General features: G+C 37.9%; 12 protein-coding genes across 12 annotated transcripts; 9 read left to right on the top strand and 3 right to left on the bottom strand.

The window, feature by feature from the left end:
• The first annotated feature begins 815 nt into the window (after positions 1-815).
• Positions 816-1,472, top strand: WALSEDRAFT_60352 (flavo protein). The gene is made up of 2 exons (XM_006958258.1): positions 816-1,339; positions 1,385-1,472. Exons 1-2 carry the CDS (start codon positions 865-867, stop codon positions 1,453-1,455), a joined length of 546 nt encoding a protein of 181 aa, XP_006958320.1. The 5' UTR covers positions 816-864; the 3' UTR covers positions 1,456-1,472.
• WALSEDRAFT_54474 (hypothetical protein) lies at positions 848-3,508 on the top strand. The gene is made up of 3 exons (XM_006958257.1): positions 848-1,345; positions 1,391-1,566; positions 1,590-3,508. The coding sequence occupies exons 2-3, from the start codon at positions 1,546-1,548 to the stop codon at positions 2,244-2,246; spliced, it is 678 nt and encodes a 225-aa protein (XP_006958319.1). The 5' UTR covers positions 848-1,345; positions 1,391-1,545; the 3' UTR covers positions 2,247-3,508.
• Positions 2,242-6,107, bottom strand: WALSEDRAFT_32534 (transcription elongation factor Spt5; the record flags this gene model as incomplete). The annotated part of the gene is made up of 4 exons (XM_006958256.1): positions 2,242-3,542; positions 3,596-4,412; positions 4,463-5,941; positions 5,986-6,107. Coding segments are annotated over 4 exons (3,668 nt in total), but the record flags the coding sequence as incomplete, so codon positions are not given.
• A 97-nt stretch (positions 6,108-6,204) lies between these two features.
• WALSEDRAFT_32533 (ribosomal protein L31e) lies at positions 6,205-6,956 on the top strand (the record flags this gene model as incomplete). Its single annotated transcript, XM_006958255.1, has 4 exons — positions 6,205-6,207; positions 6,251-6,517; positions 6,791-6,882; positions 6,933-6,956. 2 exons carry the CDS (start codon positions 6,205-6,207, stop codon positions 6,515-6,517), a joined length of 270 nt encoding a protein of 89 aa, XP_006958317.1. The 3' UTR covers positions 6,791-6,882; positions 6,933-6,956.
• A 109-nt stretch (positions 6,957-7,065) lies between these two features.
• On the top strand, positions 7,066-8,202 carry WALSEDRAFT_60350 (Methylthioribulose-1-phosphate dehydratase). The gene is made up of 9 exons (XM_006958254.1): positions 7,066-7,195; positions 7,241-7,266; positions 7,315-7,491; positions 7,545-7,580; positions 7,626-7,759; positions 7,808-7,871; positions 7,929-7,963; positions 8,013-8,045; positions 8,099-8,202. Exons 1-9 carry the CDS (start codon positions 7,140-7,142, stop codon positions 8,153-8,155), a joined length of 618 nt encoding a protein of 205 aa, XP_006958316.1. The 5' UTR covers positions 7,066-7,139; the 3' UTR covers positions 8,156-8,202.
• A 40-nt stretch (positions 8,203-8,242) lies between these two features.
• Positions 8,243-10,996, top strand: WALSEDRAFT_32531 (AMP deaminase). The gene is made up of 5 exons (XM_006958253.1): positions 8,243-8,379; positions 8,425-8,569; positions 8,612-8,681; positions 8,730-10,515; positions 10,571-10,996. Exons 1-5 carry the CDS (start codon positions 8,257-8,259, stop codon positions 10,961-10,963), a joined length of 2,517 nt encoding a protein of 838 aa, XP_006958315.1. The 5' UTR covers positions 8,243-8,256; the 3' UTR covers positions 10,964-10,996.
• A 183-nt stretch (positions 10,997-11,179) lies between these two features.
• On the top strand, positions 11,180-12,041 carry WALSEDRAFT_60349 (hypothetical protein). The gene is made up of 4 exons (XM_006958252.1): positions 11,180-11,381; positions 11,434-11,576; positions 11,629-11,841; positions 11,891-12,041. Exons 1-4 carry the CDS (start codon positions 11,209-11,211, stop codon positions 12,007-12,009), a joined length of 648 nt encoding a protein of 215 aa, XP_006958314.1. The 5' UTR covers positions 11,180-11,208; the 3' UTR covers positions 12,010-12,041.
• Positions 12,042-12,321: 280 nt separating this feature from the next.
• Positions 12,322-13,012, bottom strand: WALSEDRAFT_32529 (hypothetical protein; the record flags this gene model as incomplete). The annotated part of the gene is made up of 3 exons (XM_006958251.1): positions 12,322-12,788; positions 12,841-12,869; positions 13,008-13,012. 3 exons carry the CDS (start codon positions 13,010-13,012, stop codon positions 12,367-12,369), a joined length of 456 nt encoding a protein of 151 aa, XP_006958313.1. The 3' UTR covers positions 12,322-12,366.
• Positions 13,013-13,017: 5 nt separating this feature from the next.
• On the top strand, positions 13,018-14,476 carry WALSEDRAFT_64238 (40S ribosomal protein S6; the record flags this gene model as incomplete). Its single annotated transcript, XM_006958250.1, has 6 exons — positions 13,018-13,026; positions 13,075-13,121; positions 13,593-13,599; positions 13,650-13,656; positions 13,709-14,417; positions 14,464-14,476. 6 exons carry the CDS (start codon positions 13,018-13,020, stop codon positions 14,474-14,476), a joined length of 792 nt encoding a protein of 263 aa, XP_006958312.1.
• Positions 14,477-14,731: 255 nt separating this feature from the next.
• WALSEDRAFT_68885 (LIM-domain-containing protein) lies at positions 14,732-17,584 on the bottom strand (the record flags this gene model as incomplete). Its single annotated transcript, XM_006958248.1, has 7 exons — positions 14,732-15,373; positions 15,419-15,751; positions 15,797-16,231; positions 16,281-16,612; positions 16,661-16,999; positions 17,050-17,134; positions 17,181-17,584. 4 exons carry the CDS (start codon positions 17,582-17,584, stop codon positions 16,514-16,516), a joined length of 927 nt encoding a protein of 308 aa, XP_006958310.1. The 3' UTR covers positions 14,732-15,373; positions 15,419-15,751; positions 15,797-16,231; positions 16,281-16,513.
• Positions 14,785-17,354, top strand: WALSEDRAFT_32526 (MFS general substrate transporter). Its single transcript, XM_006958249.1, has 7 exons — positions 14,785-15,373; positions 15,419-15,751; positions 15,797-16,231; positions 16,281-16,612; positions 16,661-16,999; positions 17,050-17,134; positions 17,181-17,354. The coding sequence occupies exons 1-4, from the start codon at positions 14,813-14,815 to the stop codon at positions 16,368-16,370; spliced, it is 1,419 nt and encodes a 472-aa protein (XP_006958311.1). The 5' UTR covers positions 14,785-14,812; the 3' UTR covers positions 16,371-16,612; positions 16,661-16,999; positions 17,050-17,134; positions 17,181-17,354.
• WALSEDRAFT_60346 (hypothetical protein) lies at positions 17,538-23,428 on the top strand. The gene is made up of 6 exons (XM_006958247.1): positions 17,538-17,795; positions 17,844-20,402; positions 20,453-21,164; positions 21,209-21,357; positions 21,406-23,027; positions 23,078-23,428. Exons 1-6 carry the CDS (start codon positions 17,625-17,627, stop codon positions 23,328-23,330), a joined length of 5,466 nt encoding a protein of 1,821 aa, XP_006958309.1. The 5' UTR covers positions 17,538-17,624; the 3' UTR covers positions 23,331-23,428.
• Positions 23,429-23,884: the final 456 nt, after the last annotated feature.

Genomic DNA, 23,884 nt, shown 5'->3' with positions numbered 1-23,884 from the left:
AAAAAAAGGCGCTACTTTATGGCAATCCCATCAACATATTTTTAAACCATGCGTATTTCAAAGCAAAGGACAGCAATCTGATATCAAGACACACCACAGGAAATGTCACTGCAAAACTCGCATAATTTGACCAAGCGGAAGTCTTCACGCGCATATACAGACGAAATCCACTCATCAAGATGAGACAGCTCACAAGACCTGGGTACTTCCAAACAAAGTGTGAATGGAGAAAATCCAATAAACAATTAGTTACGCTATATATTATATGAGAACTAAAATATTCTACTTCTTGAAATAGTAAATAACAATCGCGACATCTATATACATTTTAGAGCAATCAACCAACACAAAGCCAATTTAGATAGGTAATAAGTTATATCTGTATAGTAGCAGGTTATCTTATGCGCTATATTACGGATCAACTTGGATCTCTAATATTAACGTGTTATAATTAGATAATAATGATTGTATCAAATCCACACTATTTTCTGACAACTAGTTTAACTATAATTTTATGAAGTCAACTCGGCTATCGAGGTCCCTCGTATACCAAACCATATCATGTTACAGTACCTAGGTGGTGAGAAAAGTCAGACTTTAAAGGCGTAAATTGCTATTAAATGATTCAGCATTTACCATTTCTCATATAGTTTTACAGTAACTTTAGGTTACAGGTTCTATAAGGTATTATGACGTAAGGTAAAACACAGTGATTAAATAGAGTAGTCATCGATATTGTGTATTATTGGATTTATAATATAGTCAATAATTGTGAAATGTGGCGCAGACTTCTGATAACTATCTTTCGTTCATTCGTCGAGATAAAAAATACATTAAGCGTAATATTGTTTAGATTATTGAACGATGAAGAAGAATATTCTAATTTTATCAACGGGTTCAATTGCTGTTGTTAAATTAGTAAAGATAATCCAAGGAATAAAAGATGAATTCAATGTGCAAGTAGTTTTAACGGAATCTGCTAGTAAACTAGTAGACGCTAATGACTTAGATTGTAAGGTATATAAGGATCAGGATGAGTGGAAGGACTTCAAAGCGATTGGTGATGACATATTACACATTGAATTGCGTAAATGGGCAGATTTAATTGTTATAGCGCCTTTATCTGCTAATAGTCTAGCTAAAATATCCAATGGATTATGTGATAATCTACTAACTTCAATCCTGAGGGCGAAAGATGACGAAACAAAGGTTATAGCCTTCCCTTCAATGAATACTTATATGTACAAGAACCCGTTAACAGCTATTCAGCTGGACATACTTAGAAACATTTTGGGTTTTTATTTATTTGGTCCAATCGAGAAGACATTAGCATGTGGAGATAGCGGTTAGTTGATTAAGCAATCTAATAAATAACTAAACAGAGATATAGGTATAGGCGCGATGTCAGAATATCAAGATATTATAAATTTAATTTATGAATTTTCTATGCATTGATCTCTCTCTCTTCTTTCTTATATAATGTCCAACTTTTTTGGTAGCATAGGGTGAGAAATAAATATTTAGTCTTTATTTACAGCTCATTTAATGAATTTATTAGTAGAATACGTACAAAATCAAACACTCAAAAGAGATCTCCAATACCAACATCACCTACGACGACGACAGCACCAACAGCTAATATACCCAATACTAAACCTTTATTCTTATGTCAACCATTTGTTAAAGCTGCGCTAGTTAAAGGTAGCTTTAAGACTATCGTCGTTCTACCTAAGCACGTTGACGTTAATGAATGGGTTGCTATAAACTTATTCGATTTCTTTCATAATTTGAACTCATTCTATGGCGTTATTTCGGAGACTGTAACGATAGAATCAAATCCTACGATGTCCGCTGGTCACAACTTCGATTACACTTGGATTGATCAATCAAGAAAGTTGGTGAAATTACCTGCACCTACTTATATTGACTATGTTATGGTTTGGGTACAATCTTTACTAAATGATGAATCTGTTTTTCCCACTAAACAAGGCAATTACTTTCCACCTACGTTCCCAAGTTCAGCTAAACACCTTTATAAACAACTTTTTAGAGTTTTCGCTCACTTATATTGGTCACACTTTACTTCTTTTGTTCACTTGAGTTTGGAAGGTCATTTGAATAGCTTATTCGCTCACTTTGTAGCGTTCGGTAGAGAGTTTGACCTCATCGATCAAAGAGACGTCGTCGGTTCTGGCGTAGGCGAATTAATGAAGGTCTGGCGTGATCAAGGTACTTTGGATTTATAATATCGTTTTTCATTAAATATATACATTCATACAAACTTTAGATTATTCACTTTACATGTTGCGCCATAGAATAAGTATTCAAAAATTTCTCTTCACCTGATGGAAATACCTTTACCATCCACTCATCTTCATCATTGCTTATTAATTTAGCTAGCTCTCCTTTGTATTCTCCTTCAATGACCATAGCGTTTTGTCCTTTGTCAAATGCACTATCACCAGGTTGAACAGGTGAAATAAATCGATTTGATAAAGTTATCTTCTCATTATTACTTTCATCTAATAACTTTACTATTACGTTATCATAAGCGTTACACCTAAGTAACGATCCGTATTTTCCATCAAACTTGCCATCTTCAAATTGTCTAACTGAATCGATCTTTACTTTAATATCAACGTTATCTCTGAACCAATTGACTGGTGGACCATGCCTAATTTGCATTCTTGACGAATGCATTTGAGGTCCTGAACTACTATCATAAGGTGTAGATGCATATCCACCACCACCTGGAGTTGGTGCACCATATGGTGTAGGGGCGAGACCTCCTCCACCTGGAGTTGGTGCGCTATAACCAGGTGTGTATCCTACTCCAGGTGTAGGTGCTCCACCAGGAGTAGGTGCTCCTCCATAAGGCGTAGGTGCTCCGCCATAAGGGGTTGGAGCTGAATAATCATCTTGGGTGTCCCAACTCGTATCTTTATTTTGTAATGACATACTGCTGATATCTACCGAACTTTCTCCATCATTATGTATTGACTCCCACGCTGCATTACCTTGGCGATCGTCAAATGATGAAACTTCATTAGAACGATCTGATGGTTTCTGAAATCCAGATGAAGATTTATCCCTCGAAGGTGAATTTGAGGAAGCAGCATTTGAATAACGATTGGGTGAAACTGATCCCCAATTTTGTTCATTTAGATCATTCAATTGTTGACCAGGTGTATTATTACCCCACGCAGCACCACCTGGTGTTTTCGAACCTGCGTTCCAACTTGGTGTTTTTGATCCTGCACCCCATGCACCTGCTGCTGGAGTTCTTGCGCCTGCGCCCCATCCAGGTGTTGCACCACCACGTACACCAGGTGTCTTCGATCCTGCAGCCCATGCACCTGCTGCAGGTGTCCTTGCGCCTGCGCCCCAACCAGGTGTTGCACCACCACGTACACCAGGTGTCTTTGATCCTGCAGCCCAGGCACCTGCTGCTGGTGTACGGCCACCTGCACCCCAAGGTGTAGCACCACCTTGACCAAATGGTGTTTTACCTCCACCTTGCCAAGGTGTAGCGTTACCATAACCTTTTAATACGTTAAAAAGGGAACTTGAAATGTATCAAAAGATTTAAACTTACCTCTTGGTGTAGCACCACCTCCAGATGCCATGGAAGAATCGCGTGGATGTGCACCAAATCTATCACCACCGTTCTGTTGGTTTCTTGGTGGCCCAACATAGGTATCTAAACTAACCAATTGATTATTATGACGCCTCATACACATTTCTTTCTCTAAAGAAATGATTTTCGAATTTGTGGTCAATTCAATTCTAATTTGATTTCCGTTTGTACCTTTAATTACGCCAATCATTCCTTTATAAGAACCTCTGATAATTTGTACGGGTATATCTGCTAATTTATCCCTCATACCTTTGCCTAACATTTGTGAACCAACCATACCACCTTTTTCTCTTTGTTGTGGACTTATTGAACTCATTGCAGGATTCATTTGTGATAAATCGACACTTGAATTATTCAAAGTCTTTGGTGCAACTGAAGCTAACATTGTTGATCTTGTTATGAACACACCATTATTTTCGCTTATTTCCCTATTATAGAGGAAAATGAAAACGGATCTATGGATATGCAAAACTTGTCCTTTACGTTGTTCACCTTGTATTTCTTTTACCATATCACCTATACGTAAATCATGATTTTCACTGTCAGTTGCAACAGCTCTACGTGAATCTCTACGCATTGAAATTTGTCTAGGTCCAACTGTTCTTACATTACCATTGTGATCAAGAACCTTAAATTGATTATGTTCAGTTTTGAAGATAACACCTGCTGTTTGTTGATCAAGTTGAACTAAATCATGCAATTCATAATTTCCAACAGTATTATGGGCAGCACCAATTTCTGCGGCAACTCTGATATCTTTTGAGAACACTGAAAGCTTTATAGTTTAAGTATACTTTTCATATAGATTAGTTTAAAATTACTTACCTCATCTTGCGACATATCAGAAATGAAGGTAACAGTACTATCCTTTTCATTGATTGATATAACTAGACCAGTTTCATCTGTGTATTTACCATTTATAACTTTTATGTGATCACCAGTGGAGAAGGTCTTACGAACGCTACGTGATAAAACTTCAATATGCTGATTAGAATATTCGTCGACATTTGCTTTTATTGTTACAACATCCCCACGTAATGCAACTATTGATCCGCTTATACCAGTCAATTGTCCTTCAAAAATTTCAACGACATCACCTGGTTGTAAAATTGCAGCTGATTGTTTGACTGCATCGGCCATCATATTTAAATCAATATCACCACCAGATGAAGTTTCACCATTTTGACTGGCAAATTTGGTTATTTCATCAATTTGTGGATTAACATCTTCAGTTTGTAAACCTGAAATTGTTATATCCTTCTCTAATAAACCATCTCTAAAAGTATCATTTTGAAAGACATATTTATCACCTCTCTTTACTGAGGTTCTCGAACCATATACTCTAACAATATCTGCATGATTATATAATCTTTGGGGTGGCCTAAATGAAACGGTACTATTTGCACCTTTTTTACGCTTCTTTCCGGCGGCTCCAGCAGAAGTGCTATCTTCCTTTGGATTAAGATCTATTCTTGGTACGAATTTCACACCTGCAACTTCACCATTCTCTGTAATGTCCATGACTTGAGCCAAATCGCCTTGATACTTGCCTCTTTTTATTCTTACCCAAGAACCTGGTTTGACTTCTTTAACTTGTTTTTTTATTTTGAGTAGATCAGCCATTTCATCAACTGGAATAAGTAAAGGTTTACGATCGGGGGCTGAACTTGAATAGACACCGACTAGACCTTTGACTGCTTCTAAAACATGTGAAGGTGAACGAGCTTCAACGTAGAATAAACCTTGGATGGAATCACGACAGAAAGCTGAATAAATTTCTAAAGGTTGGGAACCCCATTCGTTGGCGATAAACTTTGACATTATAGAGATAACGATATCTTTTTCTCTGCCAGGTCGACATCTGACACCCCAAAGGCTTGGATCCTCGACGGAAGGCATGAGTAAACGCTGTGGTACTTGATTCATTTCACCCTGATACCTCATTCTACCGTATCTCTCCTTGTAAGACTCAGCGACAGCTTCAGCATCCTGATCCTCAAGTTCTCTATTGCGCCTATCTAATCTAGTGTGGCCACCTCTGATATCCCTCGAAGACTCCTCTGGCTCGTCATTATACTGAATGAACTCTAAGTCTTTACCAGCGCCTTCATCATCGTCATCAGCTTCCTCTTCGTCGTCGTCGACTTCTGCTTCAACATCCAAGAAACGATTCTTAGGGTTGTTTTGTCTACGCTTCTTCTTTGTTGCCCTGTCCTGTTCATCGTCGTCTTCGTCGTCGTCGTCATCTTCAGCTTCCTCAGGTTCTTCCTCATCGTCGTCTTCCTCGACGATTCTGTCTTCTATCTTGTGTCCTATTAGAAGGGTCGGCATAATAGTGGCGCACTCACTGGGTTCTCCTCATCATCATCATCGTCATTAACTCTCTCGACAGTTGGGCTATCGGCGTCTGCGACCTTATCTTCAATGTCCTCTGTCTTTAGATCAGGTTTCGAATCTTCAATATCCATTTTATTTTATATTTTATTTTATTTTATTTTATTGATTATCGATGTATGGGTCTGAGGTGAGGAATTTTCGCCTTCAGCTAAGGACTTCCATCAAGCGAAATGGTGAATAACTGAATAAAAAAATTACATTTCTAACTTTTTATAGGCCCCAATTGACAAGAAGACCCCAAAGACTCGTTCAGCTATCAAGGACGTCGTCACTCGTGACTACACTGTCAACTTGCACAAGCGTACTCACGACAGAGCTTTCAAGAAGCGTTCTCCTTGGGCTATCAAGTCAATTGTTCAATTCGCTGAGAAGACTATGGGTACCAAGGATGTCCGTCTTGACCCAAAGCTCAACCAACAAGTTTGGTCCCGTGGTGTAAGATCCCCACCACGTCGTATCCGTGTCCGTCTTGAACGTGAGTGACTTATCTTTTTACTAATAGAAGGGTAGAACATACCAGTAAATACTCAACTTGATTTCTTAAATAGAGTGACACCGATTGGATGTCAATGAAAATTTGATAAAACTTGACCCGCTTATATTTAGCGCGGACTTGTGAATTCTTTTTTTATTCACAAGAGTTCACTCTATAGAAATCTTGTTTACCTGCAGTTTTTTACTGGTCACCGCTCTTTCTATTAGTTTTTAATGTTAGAGCAAGGCGGCTGACGTGGTCATCCATGGATGATGCTGCAGGTAAGCGCAATGACGCTGAAGACGCAAAGGAGAAACTCTACACCTACGCCTCATACGTTCCATGTACCGACTTCAAGGGTACCGTTACTGAGGTAAGTCAAATTTTTCTTTAAGAAGAACAGATTATTTAACAGACATTTAGGTCGTTGACACTGAAGCTTAAATTGCTTTACAAGGGGTTACTTGATATTAAAACGATTGTACAAAACTTTGTTATAAATTTGTATAAATCGCATCATTGGGAAATTCTTAGGTTCTGATATAAACCATCATGTGTTCAGCTGATGAGCTAGTTAAATCCACTGATCCTTTGCATCCAGCTAATTTAATTCCTGAATTATGTGAGAATATGTATCGTCAAGGCTGGGTAACAGGTACTGGTGGTGGTATCTCGATAAGGGATGAGTAAGTGGATTAAGTACTTTAATATATAATCTAATGAATAGAAAGATTAAAAGCTTATATTGCACCATCAGGTATTTTATCTTAAAATACAGATTTACATTTGATTGACAAAAGATAAGGCGTACAAAAAGAACGTATAAAACCAGAGGATATGTTCGTATTGACGGTTAAAGACCGTAAAATAATAAGGGCACCTGGTAGAGGTTTAAAAGAGTCCGCCTGTACACCGCTCTTCTTCAATGCTTTCAATATCAGAGGTGCACTTAGTTGCATACATACACACTCACAGAACTGTGGTATGTTTATCGTTTAATAGCATGTCGATATCGAGTTTAATTAATCATTAAAGTAATGGCTACATTACTTTGGGGAAAGGAATTTAGGAGTGAGTTAGAACACAAAGCTTATCAATAGATGCTTATACATTTAGTATCACATCAAGAAATGATCAAAGGTGTTCGCAAAGCTGGTATGACTGATGCTTTGACTTACTTGGATACTCTTGTTCTTCCGATCATTGAGAATACACCAAATGAGGAGGATCTAATGGAAGGAATGGCAGAGGTTAGCTTTACCATTTTACAAACTATATAAGATAATAACCAACTCAAGGCTATGAGAAAATATCCTGACGCGCCTGGTGTACTCGTTAGAAGACATGGTATATACGTTTGGGGTAAGTATGAGTGTAAATTCAAAACCTGAATGTTAGTTGAACGGACTAAAACATTAGGTCCAACTTGGGAGAAAGCAAAAGCGCAAACTGAGGTAAGCAAATTTTACTCGAATGATCTTAAAATTGACGCTGATTAACAAGTGTATTGACTACCTCTGTGAACTTGGAGTGAAGGTTAGTAGGAACAATTCTAGATCGCCGAACAGTCGACTTACCTCCTATACAAGATGCGTCTAGCTGGAATGAGAACAGTTCCAGATGAAGGTGAAGTTATCGTACCGTAGACAATTAGCTTGTAATTAAGAATTTATAAATAAGAATACTAAATTTTCATCCGATCTGAATCTCGCTTATCAAAATCCCAATCTCCGTTTTTTGAACGATCATGGCTGAATCACCAACGCCGGATGGATTTGAGAGTGTTTTACAAGCATCAGAGATTGGGAAACAGGATGATGAGACGGTAGATCCATTCTATTCTCAAAGGGATCATAAGATATTGAATGAAGTACGTTTCTTAGTCATTTATATTATAATGATTGATTGTAAATAGGCAGATGGGAAGTTCTTCGCTCACCATCACGCTGAATTCAAACAAGGTGATTCATTCATTGAAGAAGACGACGTCGAGTTAGACGATCATGCATTTGATAACGAATCTAACTCTGCTGGTAAAGCACCGCCACCACCACCATTAGGTTAGTCTTTCATTGGCCTTATACTCTATTAACTTTACATAGCTGAAGAGATTAGCGCTGAATTAAGAGCACTCTATCAATCATTTCAAACATGTCTCAACTTACGTGACAAGTGCGTGAAATTATAAACTATCAATAATTCATTCTAACAATTTAAAAGGTATATAGCAATTTCACATCAAAGGATGGAAGACAACCCATCAAATTATGATGGTAGATTCTTCCCCGCGGGTGACGAGAATGATAATAAAGCTGATAAATTCAAATCATGGAGAATCTATCCACCACCACCAAAGCCTTTCTGGTATAGAACCAACTCTCAAGGTATGGAACTTCCACAAGAGCCAGCTAGGGAGAAGAAGACTGAATTCGAATGGAATGATGCAGGTGAAATACCTTCTGAAGACTCGAACCTCAAATGGGACTTCGCAATGGATGAAAGAGGTGTTTATCAAGTCTATGAGAAGAATGATGACACTCAAAAGCCTATATTCAATATACCAACAATAAGAGAATACTTTATTGACTTAGATTACATCCTTGGTGTTATTAGTGATGGTCCAGCTAAATCATTCGCATTTAGAAGACTGAAATATTTGCAATCTAAGTGGAAAATGTATTCCCTTATGAATGAGTACCAAGAATTAGCAGAGATGAAACGCGTACCACATCGTGATTTCTATAATGTTAGAAAAGTAGATACTCACATTCATCATTCTGCTTGCTTCAATCAAAAGCATTTATTACGCTTCATCAAATACAAGCTTCGTAAGACTCCAGACGATATCGTTATTCATAGAGATGGTAAAGATTTAACATTAAAAGAAGTTTTCGAATCTTTAAAACTTACTGCATACGATTTATCAATTGATACACTTGACATGCACGCGCATCAAGACTCATTTCACAGATTTGATAAATTCAATTTAAAGTACAACCCAATCGGAGAATCACGTCTTCGTGAAGTTTTCTTAAAGACTGATAATTTTATTGAAGGAAGGTATTTAGCTGAAATAACTAAGGAAGTTATGAGTGATCTTGACGATAGTAAATATCAAGCGGCAGAATGGCGTATCTCAATTTATGGCAGATCATTGGATGAATGGGATAAAGTTGCAAAATGGGCAATAAATAATAAACTCTTCTGTGATAATGTTAGATGGTTAATTCAAGTACCACGTCTTTATCATATTTATAAGAATGCAGGTATAGCAGACAATTTTGAAGAAATTGTTAAAAATATATTTAAACCATTATTTGAGGTTACTAAAGATCCAAAATCGCATCCAGAATTACACATCTTCTTACAAAGAGTTATTGGATTTGATAGTGTAGATGATGAATCGAAAACAGAAAGGAGGATTTATAAGAAGTTCCCTTACCCACGTTTATGGGATACAAAGCAGAATCCACCATATGCTTACTGGCTTTATTATATGTATGCTAATTTAGCGACACTTAATAATTGGAGATCAAGGAGAGGGTTTAATACTTTTGTTTTACGTCCTCATGCAGGTGAAGCGGGTGATACGGATCATTTAACTTCAGCTTTCCTTACCTCACATTCAATTTCACATGGAATTTTACTCAGAAAAGTACCTGCACTTCAATATCTTTATTATTTACGTCAAATTGGTATTGCAATGTCACCTTTATCAAATAATGCTTTATTCTTAACATATGAAAGAAATCCATTCCCAGATTTCTTTAGAACAGGGTTAAATGTTAGTTTAAGCACTGATGATCCTTTGATGTTGGCCTTTACAAAGGAACCATTGCTCGAAGAATATAGTGTAGCTGCACAAATTTACAAGCTTAGTCCAGCAGATATGTGTGAATTAGCTCGTAATTCAGTTATGCAATCTGGTTTTGAGATGGAAGTTAAAAGACACTGGCTTGGTGATAAGTTTTACTCCCCAGGTGTATCCGGTAATGATATTAGAAAGGTGAGTCAATTAATTTTATTAATAAGTTAAACCATTAACCTATCGAATTCTATAGACTAATGTTCCATATTCACGTGTTGCATTTAGATTTGAAACATTACGCGAAGAGATACAACTAATTGGAGCTGGTTATTTACCACCAGTTGTAACTAATACACCATCAAGTAAAAAACAAAGTTCATTAGCACCACCACCACAACAATCACCATCATCTAAACATAAATTAAGTCCAGGTTTTAGTATTAGTCCATTAAACATTAAAGATGAAGATGAAACAAAAGGAGCACCATATGCAAGTGGTATTAATGCTAATCAAGAATTAGCTGCTGCTGCTGCATCAGCAGGACCACAAGGTGGATTGTTTAGCGTTCCAACAGTTTCTGATATGCCACCTGGTATAATTTCAAAGAATAGACGTAAATCTAGTTCCTCTATTAGTGCAAAATAGAATGTTCTGTATGTTTCTATGAATTTATTTATTTAAATTTACATCTAAAGATTCGTTCCTTCATCGTGTTTTGTTAATAATAATGCAAGAATTTGTAAACGAATGAGTGTATAAATTGTAATTAAAAATACACTAAAATTAAAGTTAAATATTTGATAAGTAAATTAAAATAATTTTTGTCTTGATAATATCATTATTTGATAGTTGTTCTTTGTTGGTTACCATCAATATTGGGAGTGATTGAAATGAGATACAATTTGGTTATATCTTTTATACTACTATCCATTGGATTCATAAATGCTGTTAAATTTGACTTAGTTGCAACTCAATACCCAGAGACTAAGTGTATTTGGCATTACGCCAACGCAAATACTCTAGTTGTCGTTACAGCCAATGTGAACTCAGGAAGTAAGCAAAGGTGAATAAAATAGATAAGTTAATTAAATAATTCTTATTAACATTAATCTTAGAGTTGATATTGAGATATTAGATGGCTCAAATGAGAAGTACACTTATTTGAACAAGAAGGATATAAAGGGAGAGACTAGATTAGCTATAACGACACATCAACATGCTGATATTGGTGTTTGCTTTAAGAACTACCTCACTGATCGTGAGTTTGATATTTTAATGATTTACGAAGAATATTAATAAACATACAATAGACGTACAATCACATTCACCAATTAAAGAAGCTTCTACAATAGATTTAGATATTGATGTCGGTGCAGAAGCTATCGATTACAATGCGATCGCGAATCAAGAGCACTTATCAACGATTGAAACTGATATGCGTAAATTAGAACAGATGACCAGAGAGATCGTTACGGATATGAATTACCTAAAGAAACGCGAAGAAAGAATGCGTGATACGAATGGTACGTATAATAGCAAATTACAAGGGAAGCTAACTAAACACACAAATAGAATCAACAAATGCTAGAGTTAAGAACTTTGGTTTAATTACGCTGGCCGTACTATTCGTATTAGGTGTTTGGCAAGTAATTCATTTGAGAAGTTACTTCAGAAGGAAGTATTTGATATAATAAACAAATAAAATAAATGAAAGATGCATTAGATTAATCTTATTAGTATTGAATACCTAAAATATCTGAATTGCTATGAGTACAAAAGATGTTGAATGGACACGGGATTAGTATACAACTAAGAGTAAACCAATACTTGAAATCCACACATTGCTTTCGCTAGAGTGAAAAAGCGTATAAATGTAGGTTAAATTTATACGATTTAGATGCTCCAGCGTCATTCAAAGAGAGAAGACAAGTCGATTGAGAAGAATTTATAGGCAGAGATTTTTAATTCGCTAAGATCACAATAATAAACTCACAATAAAAATTGAATGAACAATATAATATATATTTATCAAGTACAATTAACCGCGTTTAAGCGACCAAGGTGGAAGCGGTTGAAGATTCGTACTTGAAGGTTGGAGCAACGACTTGTGCACGTCTGTAGTAACGAGTGAGACGGTGAATACGTGACTCGATACAGATGAGACGGAACTTTGAGTCCTTGTCGTTACGGTTACGTTCAAGGTGCTTACGAACTGATACAGCCTTCTTGATGAGGCAGTACAAGTCCTCTGGCAACTCAGGAGCCAAACCTGATGACTTGAGGATTCTAAGAATCTTGTTACCAGTGACGAAACGGGTTTGTGGAACACCGTGTTGGTCACGGAGGATGACACCAATTTGTGATGGTGAAAGACCCTTACGAGCGAGCTTGATGATCAAGTCCTTAACATCCTCTGGAGTAGCCTTGAGCCATGAAGGTGGGTTGCGACGGTAAGGAAGGGCAGATGAGGCTGTATTGTGAGTTATGAGACAAGAATCCAAGCGGTATAGTTGAGCACGTACAAATACCCTTTGAAGGATTGTGCATACGACTAGAAGACTTGTGGTCAGCATAGTCCCCAGCTAGTATGCACAGGCTGAGCAGCCTCTGGAGAGTTTAAAATTTGGACAGGACCATCAATTAACCAGACTCCAGAGGTAAGCATTGCCTGATGAATAAATGAACGTACCCCATGATCTATGGCTTTCGTTAGCTCTACACTTGTACTATTTTATATTTTTACTTACGACTTGAAGTGGCTTGTTGCTGCTAAGGAGGAATTTTTTGAGATGCGCTCAGAAGAGTGGATGAAAAAAGCATGAAAAAAAGAGAAATATGATTTAAACTATCAATATATGTAGAATTACAAATATATATCCTACATCGCCTGTCTTCTATTCATAGTCTGTTGCAGCGTGATGTGACAATAAGGAAAGATTGTGAAGAGATACAAGTATTCCCTATTAAATATATATTAGTACTGTATATAAAGTATAAACGCAATCTATCTATATCCATCTCTGCCGCAGAGCCATTGCTAACTGGCTACAACAAATACCAAGCAAGGAAAGGCAGAATAATAAAAAAAGCTAATTGACAAATAATTATTAAAAATAAATAAAATATTATATTAATATTCTTTTCCAGCCTCTGTAACGATTTTTTTTCATCAGATTTGGCTGAGGATTTTTGATGAGGGAACCTGTTGTCTAGCCACGAAGTTGTTGTGAGTAATTATAGCGCAGAGCTAATAAATATCTAATTTAATAAGCAGGAGTCACGTGAGTATTTATTCACACTTTAATCAACTAGTCTAACATCTCATAGTAAGGCCATAAGTTAGTATCAAAACTTTTTTACTCAGAACTTCGCTAACGAAATACCCTCCAGTGAAGCTCAACATCGCCAACCCACAGACTGGTCTCCAGAAGACTATTAACATCGACGATGAGCGTCGTTTCAGAGTCTTCCTCGAGAAGAGAATGTCCCAGGAAGTCCCAGCAGACAGCATTGGTGACGAGTGGAAGGGCTACATCTTCAGAATCACCGGTGGTAACGACAAGCAAGGTTTCCCAATGAAGCAAGGTGTTTTGCTCCCACACAGAGTTAAGCTTTTGCTCAAGGCTGGTCACTCTTGCTACAGACCACGTAGAACTGGTGAGCGCCGTAGGAAGTCCGTCCGCGGTTGTATCGTCAACACCGATATCGCCGTTCTCTCCGTTGCTATCGTCAAGCAAGGTGAACAAGACATCCCAGGTTTGACCGACGCTACCCTTCCAAAGCGTCTCGGTCCAAAGAGAGCTACCAAGATCCGCAAGTTCTTCAACCTCTCAAAGGAGGATGACGTACGCAAATTTGTCATTCGCCGTGAGGTTCAACCAAAGAAGGAGGGTGCTAAGCCATACACTAAGGCTCCAAAGATCCAACGTTTGGTCACCCCACAACGTCTCCAACGTCGTCGTCACCTCCGCTCTGTCGCTCGTCGTAACACCGAGGCTCAAAAGGAAGTCGTCGCCGACTACCAAAAGATCCTCGCTAAGCGTCAAGCTGAAAAGAAGGAGAAACTCGCTGAAGTTAGACAACAAAAGGCTGTCAAGAAGTAAGTTTCTTTAAATTACAAGTATTGGTTATTAACAAATTTATAGGGCTTCTGCTTAAAATTTCATTCTCTTCTCAAACATTGTAACCGATGAAATGCACAGTGGTTGAGCGCCTTATATATTCTTTCTATTCTGTCTAGATTAACAACTATTCTCTATTGTTTGCATTCCAGTTGTAACCACGTCACTTATTACACTATATAAAGAGCGACATGTCGCTAAAGTATCATAAACACTTTATCAACAGCTATAAACTACCTATATTGGTAAATATAGTTAAATATTACATAATTCTTCACCACGCCCGCAAGCTGTCACTAAATCTTCAAAGGTCATCTGGAATGTAATAGAAATGAGGATTAACTGAAGTAAATAGTACCACCATTACTACGATATGCCAGACAATATGATTAGGCTGTCGTCTAGAGACTCTCTAGATCATTCTCCTAACAGCTCCAGGACTTCAATTGATACAGACGCAGGCTCAGTTGACAACTTGATCTTACATAAACATAATGACAGTGGCTTATCCATCAATGATTTGGACAGTCGTTTCTACAATCTAGATCAACGTCTCGATAACTTACACAACAAGTCTGTATATCCTGATGGCGGCGAGGGTTGGCTGGTCCTCGCTGCCTGTACTACTATAAATTTCTTTTATCTTGGTCAGGTTTACAGTTTTGGCGTCTATCAATCCGAGCTCGAAAAGCAAGGCGTTGCACCTACTTGGAAATTGGCCTTTGTTAGTGGACTCGCTACAGGTATAATGGCACTTATATCTGTTCCAGCAATGTTGGCAATCGATTACACCTCTCATAAGCATGTAGCTCTCACTGGATCAATCCTCTTAGGCCTGGGTCAGATCGCATCAAGTTTCACTACGACCAATATGCCTGGTTTGTTCGCTACACAAGGATTAGTCGTAGGAATAGGTTTAGCTTGCTGCCTTATCGTATGTCGTTTTTATGTTCATGATTAACTCTAATTTGGATCACAGAGTGTAACTGGTTTACCTGCGACTTGGTTTGATAAGCGGAGAGCACTCGCCTGTGGTATAAATTCAGCGGGAGGTGGCATTGGTGGTGCAGTTCTAAGTTTGGCATCCGTTCACCTTACTCAGGAGCTCGGTTTAGCCTGGTCTTTACGTATTGTTGGCATTATATCACTTGTCTTTACGATACCCTCTTCCTTAATGCTTAAAGTTGGAATAGAAGATCCCCCTCGACCTTCACTTTGGCAAGATATGAAGTATGCTTTCAAAACTAGACTCTTTCTTTGCATTATTATTGCTCAAATCTTTGCTTCATGGCCATTCTTTGCATTTCCAACAGTAAGTTATTTATTTAACATTAACATTAACTAAATGTCACATTAGATCCTTCCAACATACGCTAGAAGTCTTGAATTATCAGATTCACAGGGTGCTTCTTTTAGCGTTGGATATAATTTAGCTTCAGCAGCTGGTAGATTAGCTCTCGGTGCATTAGCAGATAGATGCGGAAATATAAATTCACTTATTTTAAGTTATTTTATATCAGGAATTGGTGCTTTACTTGTTTGGCCATTTGCAACGTCAATAGGACCATTGTCAGTAGTAGTCGCACTCGTTGGAATTGGTTGTGGAGGTGTTTTCAGTTTACAAGTACCATGTATTGGTCAATCAATCGAAACATACAGAATTCATGCTGGTATTATTCTTTTTGAAATCTGTTCAAGTCCTGGTTACTTCTTAGGATCATTTGTTAGTGGTCTGCTGCTTGAAAAGCTTGGAGGCGTAGCAGCAGGTGCTAATGCGTATAAACCTGGAGAAGTGAGTTAAATAAGTTAATTTTTTCAAACCTAAACTAATAATATTAAAGTTTTATATAGGTGGAACTTGCCTTACAGCTAGTCTTATAGTCATACTAGGTCGTTTCTTAGGCAACAGGAGAATATTTAGTAAATACTAGAATGATAATCATAAAATGATATTGTGTATGAATATGACATAAATTCATTTCAAGGATAAGGGTATGTACGTGTATACTATGTTTTATAAAATACAAGAAGGATCAATGAAAGTGAAACATCCATCATCTTAGTCAGAATAACCTTACACGAGATTACGAATTAAAATGTCAAAGCATGTCTCACACCAAGGTTTTCCAACTTGCTCGAAGAATGCATGATCATTAAAGGGTAATTGACAACCCTAGATAATGTTAGCGTGATGAATTATCACATAAATAAATAAACTCACCTCACAAACGAAGCATTGAAGATGGAAAAGACCGCCTAATGCATCAACGGCATCTTCAATAACAGATTTTCCACATGATTTGCATTTTGGTTTGTGTAAACTATTATGGCAACTTTCACAGTAGGGATGTCCTTTGTACATTGTATAAGGTTTATCGAGCGTTTTGAATTCATTTGATGGATCCAAGAAAGGATCACCGCATTGTACGCAAAAAAAGTGATTGAGATGGTACAGTCGTCGACTTGGACCATTCGATTCCGTGAATGCATCATCATCAATTGTGATGAAATTTGTCTCAAGAATTGGTGTTTGACAATGAAAACAGTATGGTGAAAAATGCTATATATTGTTAGTTTAAAGTGTGAATAGCAATAAAATAGACGTTTTACCTCATGATAATCTAAATGACAATATGGTTTGCCTTCATGTTCAAAGTATTCTACGTGCTCGAGTGCTTCTCCACAGTATGCACAGCTGGACTAATCAGAGATGTTGATCGTTACCCCTTATAATAACTTACTTGAAACATTCTGGATGCCAATGGGCGTTCATAGCATTGACGACACGACCTTCGACGACGACCTTTTGACAACCATTGCAAGTCGATAAGCCCAAGACTAAGGATTTTTCTGGATAAGTTGAAGTTAACTTTGAAATTGGCTTTGAGGACGTGCTTGATAATGGAGTAGAAGGAAGTTTAGGCGATTTCAAAGGAATTGGAGGTGGAGGGGATCCAACATTTGGTATAGTCGGTAGAGGTGGCCTACTTGAACCAGGTATCGATGGCAAAGTAGACGATTTCGGTAAAATGTAGGGATCAGCTTTCGGTGGTGAAGGTAACATCTTTGACGCGTCAATAGGCGTCGATGTAGGAGGGGTTGGTAGCGGTGGCCTCGCATTTGGTGTCATAGGTAATTGCCTCATTTCAGGCTTTTTCGTTGTTCGATTCAAACATCCATGCGATATGTCACGACTTGATAAATTGATTCAAATTATAGAGACTGGATCTAGTTTATCAATAAAGCAAACAGCAGCAAAACAAATAGGGCAAATTTCAAAGTTTAACGTCGGCAACGATGAGAACTACATTGGTTTAGATGGTGAATGGGTAGAAGCTGTCAGATTAATCTACAAAGTGAGTTATTTGCCTCACGCTATTCATATTTATCTTATTATTCTATAGATTCTACCACACCTCCGCTCAAAGAACTGGGATACCAGAATATCTGCTTCACTTGCGATTGAATCGATTCTTAAATCATCTGGGACCTGGCGCGTCGATACGAGTAATAGTGAATTACCCCAAGTTATACAATCCAATTTGAGATTATTAAATGTTAAAGATCTCACACAAAACGATACGAAACTGTTAGCTTCAACTGGGCATGAGTATACAGCCCTTGAAAGAACAAATTTACAGTCAGCGAAATCAGAAGCCGCTAAAAGGTTAGGTTTAGGCTTCTTAGAACCAGATGAGACGTTCGGTTTTAACGTCGAGGATGAACTCACTGATCAAGATCCTCAAGGTTCTCAAGCAGCTTCAACTTCTCAACAACCACCTCCACCTACCTCAGATACAGTTCAAGAAGCTCCAGCTCAAGATGAAAATGCACCCGGTCTCTCCGCTAGAGAAAGGAATCGTCTAAAGCGTAAACGGAAATTGGGACAACCTATGAGCCATCCTCCAGCTAAGATCAGAGTACAAGAACCTGCACCGCAAGTTAAACCTGAACCAATGGAGGATGTTAAACCTTCACAAGCTTCATTAGTCGTTGATCCTGCCGCTAAAGCAGCTGAGAGGAAATTACAAGAAGAATCAACACAAAATCAATCAAAATTCCTTGAGAGACCACAAGGTCATTATCCATTTGAAAGCGTAGCTGATGTTATGCAATTAGACCTACTCAGTCCTTCATGGGAAGTCAGACATGGTGCTGCTGCTGGTTTAAGAGAATTATTCAAAGTCCAAGGCACAGGCGGTGGCATGAATGTCGATTCGAAAGTTGAAGACAACTTAGTCAATCATACTGTCTGGTTAGAAAACATGGCTGCAAATGTTCTTTGTGTTTTGGTCCTTGATAGATTCGGCGATTTCATTTCAGATCAAGTAATCTGCCCAGTTAGAGAAACCGCTTCGCAAACATTAGCATCATTAGTTTTACATATGAGCGATAAATCATCTGAATATGTTCATACCATTTTACATTCAATGATATATCAATCTCATGCGTCAACTGATGATCAATCACCAGCAAGGAAAGGCGATAGCGGGTTTGTCTGGGAAGTTCGTCATGCTGGTTTACTCGGTTTAAAGTACTTTGTTGCAGTAAAAAAAGACCAATTAGCTGCAACTGATAATGAAATGCTCAAGAAAGTCGTTGACGCCGTCATATTAGGCTTGACAGATTTCGACGATGATGTGAGAGCTGTAGCTGCAGCAACACTCCAACCAATCGTCGGACTAGTCGTTGATACTCTCTTTGAGAGCGTACCTCGTATACTCGATGCTATTTGGGATAGTTTCACACAACTCAAAGATGATTTATGTAGCAGCACAGGTTTTGTGATGAGTTTACTTGCTCAATTTATCGCATATGACAGCATCATGAACTTGTTGCTCAACCCGCAAGACTCCACTAGACCACCGTTACCGCAACTGATCTCGCGACTCTATCCATTCTTCCGTCATACCATTACTTCAGTCCGTTTGGCTGTCGTTAACACACTCATCACTTTCATTGAAACTCCCTCATTACCTAACAATTGGGTAGATGAGTCGTTCTTGCGTTTCGTATATCAAAATATTGTTCTCGAAGAACGCAACGATATTCGTACGGCTTCTCTCAAGTTATTCCATGTTGCAATTGACAGTATAGAATCTGAAAATATCCCTCATTATCTCTTTGATCATTTACAAGGGTGGTTTGCAATAGTCATGACACCAATCGGTCTACCAATGGATAGCACTTTCTTCTTAAAGTCTGGTGGTATACATGGTCAAGATGTCAATCAGTCTGGACATAATGTTGACAAGAACGTTATGACTCAAGATTTAGCTTTGGTTAGTGTTGAAAACATTTTAAGAGGTAGATATGCAGCTATAAATGCTTTAGCTAGAATTCTTGCAGAATGGCCAATTGAATCTCAAGAAAACTCATTCTGTGGTTTAATTCCAGCTTATATTGGTTCATCTTATGCCCTTCATCAGCAATTAGCAGCGACATTAGTCGAAGACTGGGCTGTATTTAGTAAAGTTGACTCACATAATAATACCTTAGCGGCTATGTTACATAAACAACTTAGTGATGTACTCTTGGGTGATGTGCCTTCAACTTATTCAGAGATGGTTTTAATGTTATCACAAATTCGTAATGAATGCCAAGTCGTATATAGTTCACTCATTAATGATGGCAAAGTAAACAAAGATCATTTACCATCCATACCCGCCGAGGTAGATCCAACTGGAACCATTCAAGGCGCATTTTCTTTAGCATTGGCAGAAGATCTAATGGGCTCCATATACAACGACGCCAGTAGTAAAATAAGTAATCGCAAGAAGAATGCATTGGGAATGATTGATGATAGACGCAAGAAAACTATTAGTACCATACAATTTTACAAGACACGTAAAGATCGTTATGATAATCAAGTATACTCTGCCATAGCAGCTGCGGTTGTAGCACTTAGAGAATTACCTGTTAAGCTCAACCCTGTTATCAGAAGTATTATGAATAGCATTAAGGTATGTGCATTATTATTATATGATCAATCCAGACAACTGACTCTAATCAGACGGAGGACAATATAGATTTACAAAACAGGGCTGCAAAATCACTCGCAAACTTGGTTGAATTATGTAGTTTACCAACTGCAAAAGCAAATCCAAGTGATAAAATTGTCAAAAACCTCTGTGCATTTGCCTGTCAAGATGAGAAAGAGACGCCTATTTTTGCACAAAATGCCAAGCTACGTGAAGGGTCTTTCACATTGCAGATGGAGGAAGCTGAGCAAAAAGCTACAGCATTAGCAGCACAACATTCCAGGAAAGCAATTAAAGAAGACAAAGAAGTTTCTCCTTCATCGATTATTCAAAGAGGTGCGGCTCAATGTATCTTGGAACTTGCGAAGAAATTCGGCAAAGATCTTTTCACAAAGGTTCCAAAACTTTATGAGTGTTTATCTTCGTTCAAGAATTACGAGAATGACGTAAATATCACATCAGAGAAAGGTCAAGAAATTATTGATTCTTTCACAGTTTTAAGAATGACTGTTGAAAGTGTTGATGCAAGTTTATACTCTGAATTGCTTGCATTATCAGCAAAAATAAGTCAGGCTATTAAAAGCAACTATGCTGCTATTCGATTTGCTGCCGGTAAATCTTTAGCTAGTATGTGTAAGATATGCACTAGTGATGCTATGTTGCGCGTCATCGATGAAGTTGTTCCCTTGATTGCTGATTCTTCCAATATATGTCATCGCCAAGGCTCTGTAGAAACAATACAACGTAGGTTTTTATTAAACGAGTGGTCTTTTATTCACATTGGGTAGATATCGTCAGCACACTCGATACCGACATTCTTCCATACGTTCTATTCCTGATAGTTCCTGTACTTGGTCGTGTTAGTGACACTGATGATGCTGTTCGTAAGTTAGCAACTAGCACATTTGCTGCTCTTGTTAAGCTTGTACCACTGGAGGTATGTTCTTTATCTTTATTCTTCTACACAATCCTTACATCATGGTAGGCGGGATTACCCGATCCAATTGGTTTCCCAGAAAGACTTCTGGCTAAGCGCGAGGAAGAGCGTAAATTCCTGACGCAATTGCTTGATGGTAGCAAGGTCGAAGAGTACGAAATACCAATAAAGGTCAACATTGATTTGAGAAAGTACCAACGTGAAGGTATTTCATGGCTTGCATTCTTGAATAAGTATCAATTGCATGGTATACTCTGTGATGATATGGGGCTCGGTAAAACACTTCAATCGATCACGATATTGGCAAGTATGCATCATGAGAGGGCTATGAAACATCAAGAAACCAAATCACCTGACTCTAGACACTTACCTTCATTGGTGGTCTGCCCACCAACACTTACTGGTCACTGGAAGCACGAGATTTTAACGTATGCAAATAACCTCAAACCGTTACTTTATACAGGAGGTCCAACAGAAAGAGCTAGACTTCGCAAACTAATACCTCGTCATGATGTTGTTATTATGTCATACGATGTCGTCAGGAATGATATAGCTGATTTAGGAAAAGTTAATTGGTTGTATTGCATTCTTGATGAAGGCCATGTTATCAAAAATGCCAAAACCAAGCTCACAAAAGCTGTTAAAGAAGTGAAAGCACATCACAGACTCCTCTTGTCAGGTACACCGATTCAAAATAACGTATTGGAGTTATGGAGCTTATTTGACTACCTTATGCCAGGCTTTTTGGGTAGTGAGAAGGCTTTCAATGATCGTTTTGGCAAAGTCATTTTAGCGTCACGTGAAGCTAAAGCATCTTCCAAGGAGCAATTAGCTGCTGACAATGCTTTGAAAATTCTTCATAAACAAATTCTTCCATTTATTATGCGTAGATTGAAAGAAGACGTTTTGAATGATCTACCACCAAAGATTATTCAGGATTACTACTGCGATCTCTCAGATCTACAACAGCAGTTATATGAAGAGTTTGGAAGTAGTTCAGCTGCTAATGAGGCCAGTCAAACTGTGAAAACCGAAGAGAAAGGAGGTCAGAAGCAACAGCATGTGTTCCAAGCTTTACAATACCTTCGTAAATTATGTAATCATCCTTCACTTATCTTTAATCAAGAGAATGAAAAGCATAAGTCAGTAATACGCAAATTAGAATCAAAAGGTGGTAACATACGTGATGTAAGCAATGCACCAAAGCTCTTGGCATTGAGGCAATTACTTCAAGATTGTGGTATTGGCGAAAGTGGCCAATCAACTGACGGTGTTACGGATGTTGACAATGGAGGTGTATCACAACATAGAGTATTAGTCTTCTGCCAAATGAAACAGATGCTCGACATAGTAGAGAATGATCTCTTTAAAAAGCTTATGCCTTCGGTTTCATACATGAGGATGGATGGTCAAACACCGGCGGATAGTCGTCATTCAGTCGTACAGAAGTTCAACAGTGATCCAAGCATAGACGTGCTTCTATTAACTACACATGTTGGTGGTCTAGGCTTGAATTTGACAGGTGCCGATACTGTTATCTTTGTTGAGCATGACTGGAATCCACAGCGTGATTTACAAGCTATGGATAGAGCACATAGATTAGGTCAGAAAAAGACTGTTAACGTTTATCGTTTGATTACCAGAGGTACTCTTGAAGAAAAGATTATGGGGTGAGTTTTTCTTTCTGAAGATATGATATGATAGTGTCTAACTTTTATAGTCTTCAACGCTTCAAGCTAAACATTGCGAACTCGATCGTCACTCAACAAAATAATAGTTTGGACACTATGGATACTGGACAAGTACTTGATTTGTTCAGTGTATCCACGGGTGCAGAGCCAGAAAGTGAGGATAAAACGAGGAAGAATGATACGCCTGCTTCCCAAAAGAACGTTTTGGAAGGTCTTGAAGATCTACCACCTGAGAACGAGTATGAATCACTTGATGTTGACAATTTTATCGGTAATTTATAAGAACTTCAAATTAGTAGAAGGACTACAAGCATTCAAATATACTACAGTTTTACATGATAATTTATTGATTTTAAATTTTATTATATCTTCCAAAGTGCAGCTATATCAGTGTGCAAATTTTCGCAGTTAGTTCTACCACTTAGAGTAGACTTTGTAGGGCCATTGTGACACTTTCGACGTCTTTTATCCCCATTTGTAGAAAAAACCTTTATTACTCTATCAAGTCAGTAAACTCCTTCATAAGATGAGGTAAAAAATTTAACTTCATGGATGTTTTACTTAATTTAGGCTTACAAATGTTTTCAAGAATACATCATATCTATACTTTATGGATTGATTGAGATTTGCTGTTGTTCGATAGGATATAAGCTTCTGTTTATCTTTTGTTGTTAGAACAGTGGAGCATATCTCGAGATATCAACGCAACTCCCTTTTTATGGAGATATAGTTGAATATGTTTCAACGCATATGTAAATGTAAATGTTTCTAGAGTATCAATTTATATCTTTTGAAGTCACTTTCTGTCCCAAAGGCTTCAAATTGGTAGCTTTTTT

This window comes from Wallemia mellicola, assembly GCF_000263375.1.
Source record: "Wallemia mellicola CBS 633.66 unplaced genomic scaffold WALSEscaffold_9, whole genome shotgun sequence".
Taxonomy (NCBI): domain Eukaryota; kingdom Fungi; phylum Basidiomycota; class Wallemiomycetes; order Wallemiales; family Wallemiaceae; genus Wallemia; species Wallemia mellicola.
The sequence above is the reverse complement of the archived record's forward strand: the minus strand, read 5'-3'. Positions and strand labels throughout refer to the sequence as shown.

What these genes read in the sequence shown, in the direction of transcription:
- WALSEDRAFT_60352 (XM_006958258.1), top strand. Translation starts at nt 865, where the DNA reads ATGAAGAAGAATATTCTAATTTTATCAACGGGTTCAATTGCTGTTGTT. An exon ending in GAAGACATTAGCATGTGGAG is followed by an intron (nt 1,340 to 1,384) that starts ATAGCGGTTAGT and finishes AACTAAACAGAG; the next exon opens with ATATAGGTATAGGCGCGATG.
- WALSEDRAFT_60346 (XM_006958247.1), top strand. Translation starts at nt 17,625, where the DNA reads ATGTCACGACTTGATAAATTGATTCAAATTATAGAGACTGGATCTAGT. An exon ending in GTATTATGAATAGCATTAAG is followed by an intron (nt 20,403 to 20,452) that starts GTATGTGCATTA and finishes GACTCTAATCAG; the next exon opens with ACGGAGGACAATATAGATTT. An exon ending in TTAAGCTTGTACCACTGGAG is followed by an intron (nt 21,358 to 21,405) that starts GTATGTTCTTTA and finishes ACATCATGGTAG; the next exon opens with GCGGGATTACCCGATCCAAT.
- WALSEDRAFT_32526 (XM_006958249.1), top strand. Translation starts at nt 14,813, where the DNA reads ATGCCAGACAATATGATTAGGCTGTCGTCTAGAGACTCTCTAGATCAT. An exon ending in GTTTAGCTTGCTGCCTTATC is followed by an intron (nt 15,374 to 15,418) that starts GTATGTCGTTTT and finishes TTTGGATCACAG; the next exon opens with AGTGTAACTGGTTTACCTGC. An exon ending in ATGCGTATAAACCTGGAGAA is followed by an intron (nt 16,232 to 16,280) that starts GTGAGTTAAATA and finishes ATAATATTAAAG; the next exon opens with TTTTATATAGGTGGAACTTG.
- WALSEDRAFT_60350 (XM_006958254.1), top strand. Translation starts at nt 7,140, where the DNA reads ATGTATCGTCAAGGCTGGGTAACAGGTACTGGTGGTGGTATCTCGATA. An exon ending in GGTATCTCGATAAGGGATGA is followed by an intron (nt 7,196 to 7,240) that starts GTAAGTGGATTA and finishes ATGAATAGAAAG; the next exon opens with ATTAAAAGCTTATATTGCAC. An exon ending in AAGCAAAAGCGCAAACTGAG is followed by an intron (nt 7,964 to 8,012) that starts GTAAGCAAATTT and finishes CTGATTAACAAG; the next exon opens with TGTATTGACTACCTCTGTGA.
- WALSEDRAFT_54474 (XM_006958257.1), top strand. Translation starts at nt 1,546, where the DNA reads ATGAATTTATTAGTAGAATAC.
- WALSEDRAFT_32531 (XM_006958253.1), top strand. Translation starts at nt 8,257, where the DNA reads ATGGCTGAATCACCAACGCCGGATGGATTTGAGAGTGTTTTACAAGCA. An exon ending in ATCATAAGATATTGAATGAA is followed by an intron (nt 8,380 to 8,424) that starts GTACGTTTCTTA and finishes GATTGTAAATAG; the next exon opens with GCAGATGGGAAGTTCTTCGC. An exon ending in ACCGCCACCACCACCATTAG is followed by an intron (nt 8,570 to 8,611) that starts GTTAGTCTTTCA and finishes AACTTTACATAG; the next exon opens with CTGAAGAGATTAGCGCTGAA.
- WALSEDRAFT_60349 (XM_006958252.1), top strand. Translation starts at nt 11,209, where the DNA reads ATGAGATACAATTTGGTTATATCTTTTATACTACTATCCATTGGATTC. An exon ending in AACTCAGGAAGTAAGCAAAG is followed by an intron (nt 11,382 to 11,433) that starts GTGAATAAAATA and finishes CATTAATCTTAG; the next exon opens with AGTTGATATTGAGATATTAG. An exon ending in TAAGAACTACCTCACTGATC is followed by an intron (nt 11,577 to 11,628) that starts GTGAGTTTGATA and finishes AACATACAATAG; the next exon opens with ACGTACAATCACATTCACCA.